Raw genomic sequence first — 6070 nt, 5'->3', positions numbered from 1 at the left:
CGAACCGGTCATTCGGCGCTCGGCACTTACCAAACCGCGCTAACGCTGGGGTTACTGCGGCTGTCGCCCCCCGCTCCTCGGGGACCGCGTCTGCAGGCTCCTCGGGGTGGCCGTCACGCCCGCCACACGCGCCTCGTGCGACACGCAGCCCCCTCGGGCACTGTCGCCCCGCCAGGGACCCGGGGGGGCCGGGCCCTCGGCCCGCTGCCCGCAGGTGCCTCCCCTCAGGGAGGCGGCGGCCACAGCGCCTTCCCGCCGCCGCCGCGCGCCCCCCGCCTCGGCCACCCCTCCCGCCGCCGCGGGCGGGGGGCGGCGCATGCGCGGCGGCGGCGGCGGCGGGGCAGAGCGGCGCGGGCAGCGATGGCCGGCGGGGAGCAGCGCGGCGCGCCCGGCGGCCCCGAGCGGGTGGCGCTGAAGAAGGAGATCGGGCTGGTCAGCGCCTGTGCCATCATCATCGGTAAGGGCCCGCGCCGCCGCCGCCGTCCCCGCGGGGCAGCCCGTCCCGCTCGGGGCCCGGAGCCGACCGGCGCGGCGAGCACGGCACCCGCGGGCAGGTGTGCCGGGGCGCCGGCTCCCCGCCCGTGGCCGGTACCAGGAAGGTTACCGGGCGATGTTGCATGGGACGGTGCGTCCCGGCCAGCGGTGAGCTGGGTGGAGGGAGAGAGCGGCGGACGGGACGGCGTTTCGTTATCGCCGGTAACGCACGGCCCTTGAGGAGCCCACGAAATAGGAGTAGAAGCCCCCTCCACCCCGGCCGTTCAGCTGAACACAAAATCGAGAGGCTTTCTAAAGCGCTTTCCTGATGGCCTCTTGAGCTGCTAAGGCTCACGCGGCTCTTATTTCTAAGGCTAAAGCAAAAATTGATTCTTTCGTCTGAGATTGGGGTTCTTCCAAATGAAGGTGGCAGCTTGGGCTTTCGGAAAGCCACCGAACGGCACGGGACTCACGCTAGCTGCGCGGGAGTTGGCAGCACGGCCGTCGCCGGCGATGCGCTCGCCCGCTTCCCACGCCTGCTGATGGCTGGCAGAGCCGCCGACGGCCCGCGCCTTCGCTGGTTTGCCTTTCAGAGCTGCCAGCCAGCGGGGCTGAGCGTGCTTCTCACACTTCTCCTGTAGTAGAGTCTAAACCGATAAAAATCGGGGCAGGCTGTGCTCAGCACCTTCCCTCGGCATGCTCTGTCACCGTGGCGTTTGGGCTAGAGGAGCGGGGGCAAGCCTGGGGAAGGAGCAGTTTCCCAGCTGAACACAAGCAGCCTGTACAAAGCCAGTGAGCCTCAAAACCCCACGGGAAGACCCAGCCGTTGCCTTCTCCACCATGAGCTGTTGGAAAGACTTGCAGTGACACCTGGGGCAAGGTCCGTGGCAGCACGGGGAGATGGCAGCGGGCATGACAGGAGCTGCCACATCCGCGGGAATACGCTGTGCAGTAGCAGAATTGGCTGGGGTACCCTGTTGTGTCTACCCAAATGATGTCCTCAAGCTTGAGGAAGAGGACTTTACTGCATACTTCCTATGGGTTATCATACTACCCTACTGCAATTTGATGCTATTAGCCCTGTATCCCTTTAGGCCCTATTTAGGTGGATAGGGTCTTGCAAAAGAAAAAAAAAAGAAAAAAAAGAGACATTTTAACAGGATCTCTTACTACCCTATTGCAATTTGATGCTGTTAGCCCTGTATCCCTTTAGGCCCTATTTAGGTGGATAGGGTCTTGCAAAAGAAAAAAAAAGGAAAAAAAAGAGACATTTTAACAGGATCTCTTGCATCGTGGGTGAGGCTATTATATAAAAGGAAAATATTTCATTCCGTTCTCATAGTGAAATACTAAAATCTAATGGGCAGCTGTAACTGCAGTTTGTGAGAATATGTGTTCTAGGTATACAGACATACCTTTACACTTAATCCCTTGGCATATTTAAGGGGGAAAATCTAGTTTCTGGATCTCAGTGGAGCACAAATGACCTTGCACAAGAGTGGGGTACTTGTGGGTATTGAACAAGGCACAGTCCTGTAAGTAAGGCACTTCCAGGGTTAGGTATTGCCCGAGTTGCTGCTAGCCACAGGGAAAATTGATGGCATCTATCTCATTTGTTAGTACTGGTATTAGATAATTATAGTTCAAGACTGCTACCCTGCTCTCTCAGATTCCTACCCAGTCAACCTTTCATCAACTTGACTCATTTGCAACATGTTGCAAGCAGAATACATACAAATAACTCTTGTATAAAATAAATCTTGTGAAACAGCCTCTCATATAATCAAATTTGAGTAAGGAAAAATATTGACATTTATGATAAAGTCTAGTACTGTCAAGCGGTTTAAGTATTAGAGAAGGTTATCTGCATTACCAAATAAAGCCTAAAAATTCTGCTGCAAATTCCCCCATATTTTGATAAAAGAAGTTTGAAAAAACCCTAGGATCCTATTTTTGGGATTGATTTGTTTGTGTGCAGGTGGGTGAAATTACATCATGTATCACAAAGTCTTCAGTAACAAAGTGATATATAGTAAGAGTATAGTATAGCTTTGTAGATGTCACTACATCAAACATGACAGCCTGTAATTAGAGGACACTGTAAATTGTACCAAATCGGCTTGCAAGCCATTATTCAGTTAAACAAGAGAAATGTTAATTTAAGACTCTTTCAGCAAAAAACTAAACTACTTGATCTGAATGGGTATTAGGCAACCTGTTAGCTCACAAATTTTCTGTATGATAAAATCTAACATAAGGGAAAGACTTCTTTCCAAATGATTGAATGTGGAGGAAAAATGGGTGCAGTTGGTGTCACAGCCTTTTGATGACAGACCAGGACTCTTATGTCGACCGTCATGGATTTCCTGTTTCTGGCTCGGGGAGGGAAACCCTTTTCCCTTCAAGGATTTAGACATCAGACTGATGTGTCCCATGGCAATGTCGTACTTCTTGAGAACACTAAGAAAAAAGAAATCACCTTTGAAAAAAAACCCTCTTCTTGCTCCGCATGGAGCTAAAAGATCATGCTCTCCATAATGTTTCTTTAAATGTTCTTGTAGGTTATCTTTATGCAAATAGTGTATGAAAGTGCTGCAGATACAGAAAATGTAAGGATATTTCTGCATTATCAAATAGAAGTTTGATGCTGTGATGTGCCAGCATTACAGCAAATGCTCTGGTTTAGCTGACTGCTCTACAATTCTAATCAACTGCAGGATGGATATAGAGAAGTATAATCTTCTAGTAATTAGTAAAAGGAAGAGGAAACACGAGGGAGTATTTGGAAAATACTGTAAATATGAGCCTATAAATATGTGATTAATAAGCTCATGGTTGCCCTCTATAGACTAATTCTGCTTGTTTAAAACAAAGCATTATATGATTTGTAGTTGGAAGAAAAAAAGTCAGATTGTCTTCTTTGTGCTCCCTAGCATAATGAAATGAGGTGAAAGAGAATGCTTGGAGGTATGAACACCATTATCTAGTATATTTGAGAGTATTCCAATAATGTCAGGGTCTCTCAATATTTCATAGTCCGTAAGGACCCCATGAAATTTCATAGTTGCATCTGAGGAAATAAAAACTACTTCTTGATGCAGGTACCTCACTTCATCCAGCTTAAACATTACAGGCTTCTGGCTGTTAGAGCTAAGGAGATGCTCAGTCTGCCCTGTGAACAGGAGGCACGTACTTGTTCGGGGAGCAGCGACTCTGTTATGGGAGGGCAGAGGCAGCCCTCATCCTGCCAGCTGCCCTGCAGCTCCCGTGGCCTGTGCTAATTCCCTGCAAAGCAGGTGTTCCTTTTCCATCTTCTTTCCATGTTTTGAATTATAGGACAGTTTTCTTACTACTCTTACAACTGAGATATTTGTCAACATAATGAATTGCTATGCCATCGTAATACACTCACAAAACATCCTTTCGAATTTTTATCCTCTCTTATAGAGGTTTGAAAGGCTTTGCCCTAAGAAATACCAGTTCATCTAACAGAAAATATTCAGAAAAAATAGCAGAACAAAGTACATCAAATTAGGAATATAATATGCTTGTCTTAGATCCACCCCATAGGACGGTCTTCTGATTTCTCCCAGCAGCCTAGCTTTCTCATTTCTCTATTTCTTTATTTTTTGCATACAAACAAGCCTACTTAGAGAAGAAAGCTGTTTCCAAAGGTTGTTTCGTGTTGAGGCAGAAGACACCTCTTTGGGGTATCGTAATGTAAATGCAGGTACTAAAACCAAAACCTTTTGTTTTAATGCTAAAAAGAGACTGATACTTAACGACTGTAAAGTTGAACACAGTGTTTAGTAGTAGTAACAAATCTGTCTGGCAATTCATCTCTGCCACAGAATTTTGGAAAGTGCCTGAGACTCGCTGTATGAGCACCCAAACCACTCTCTGTTAAACACAGTTATGTACAGCGAAAACAAATCTCTCGCAGGCTCCAGCTATCACTAATCTTCTAATGTACTCAATTACACCATGAATTAAGCTTTCCAATACTCATATGAAGTGATACAGCTCAAAAAGTAGTAACATAAGTGCTTTATTATCTACTAAATAATAACTTACAGATACTATCTAATTGCTTGAAAACCCAATTAGTATTTATTTAGCAGCCACAGAAATCTATGCTATATTTAATTCAACAGTTATTTTATGCACTTTCTACATAGCTGGCTTTATATCTTATTTGTAGAGCTATATGTGTAATTAAGATTATTGCACCTGTATCTTTTCTGTAAGCTATAGAGAGAAACTCTTATTCAGTGCCTTCAATGAGAGTTTTGCCTATGTAGATGGAAAACTAGGTAAGAATCTCCATGACTTGGCTCTGTGTAGTTTCTGCCACATTCCACTGTTCTTTAGAAAAGTACAAGAATTAGAAACAGCAGCCTGATTAAAGTCAAATACCAGCCTGATACTTTTGGTCTGAATAACAAAATTCACCATTCTTACATTAGAAATGTACATGCAACTGTATACGCAAATTGCATGTATAAGACATTTAACAAGAGATGTTTGACTTTTTTTTTTTTTATACAGATCAAGTAGTTTTGTATAAAACAAACAGTTAACCATCTCTTCAAACATTTGTTTATGCAGCTTGTAAAACTGCATGAAAGTAGCCATAGGGTCGCATTCACATTACAAAGTCTGTTATATACACGTGAATGATTTTATGTCGGGCTATATGAGAGCCATTAGAAGACCTACAAATTGAGCCACAATAACATGTCAGCTAAACTAAATACACCTCCTTATTTTGCTGAGCACAGGCAGTCAAGTTATCTGTGTCAGCTGACTTCAGTTTGCTTAAAAAATGCTTGCAGTGCTTATTCTACTCATACACAAGCTTGGTGTAAGATCCCCTGTAAACAGGTTCCCAACGCAAGTCCAATGATAGTATCAAAACTGTTACCAGCTGGCCAGCGAGCAATATGTTCGGTTACTGCTACTTCTAGGAGTAGCTTTCTGGAATTTGTCTGTTCACATCACCCAGAAAACAGCACGCACTCGCTTTCTTCCGTAGCTGATGTCAGTCAGCCACCTTATGGATGGTCTCAGCAGAATGCATACGAGCTGAAAAGCCCCCTTACATTGGAGATGCTTCCTTATGTCAGGATTGTCCTAATATGTAGTGCAAATTACTGTCCACATCATGATAATCCATCAAGGGAATGACCAAATAAATTTCCTTGGCTGTCATTGTACCTGCCTGGCATTGCACTTATTTACCAACAATTGCATATGCATCTACAGGGAAGTTTTCATTTACATAAATATCACTTCAGGGGCAGCGCTCCAAGATAACACCAAGTTCACAGGTGTAATTGCACTGGATGTTATTTTTCCTCCTTGCCATTAGCAGAAAACTATTTAGCAGCCTTCCTTGCTGCTATGTCTCTTGCTGTTCAGACATGCCGTAAAACCCACAGTCAGCCTTTATAGACAGAAATCTACTACGGGATTCAGCCAGGCTGCTAGCTTAACACTGGGGAAGGAGAACACAGAGAACTGGGAATAGCCTTCATACTCATGTTTTTCATTAAAAAAAACCCAATAACTTAAGTGGAAATGGATAGGTATTAAT

At 45.3% G+C, this 6070-nt stretch overlaps 1 protein-coding gene across 1 annotated transcript in view; it reads left to right on the top strand.

Moving 5' to 3' along the window:
- The first annotated feature begins 338 nt into the window (after positions 1–338).
- SLC7A10 (solute carrier family 7 member 10) overlaps positions 339–6070 on the top strand; it is a 45908-nt gene continuing 40176 nt past the window's right edge. Inside the window, exon 1 of the mRNA XM_075715818.1 lies at positions 339–457. Coding sequence (XP_075571933.1) covers positions 361–457 — 97 coding nt within the window. The 5' untranslated portion in view covers positions 339–360. The remainder of the gene's footprint in view (positions 458–6070) is intronic.

The sequence above is a fragment of the Pelecanus crispus genome, chromosome 8 (genome assembly GCF_030463565.1).
Source record: "Pelecanus crispus isolate bPelCri1 chromosome 8, bPelCri1.pri, whole genome shotgun sequence".
In the NCBI taxonomy this organism is placed as follows: domain Eukaryota; kingdom Metazoa; phylum Chordata; class Aves; order Pelecaniformes; family Pelecanidae; genus Pelecanus; species Pelecanus crispus.
Note: the sequence above shows the minus strand (reverse complement) of the source record. Positions and strands in the feature narration are given on the sequence as shown.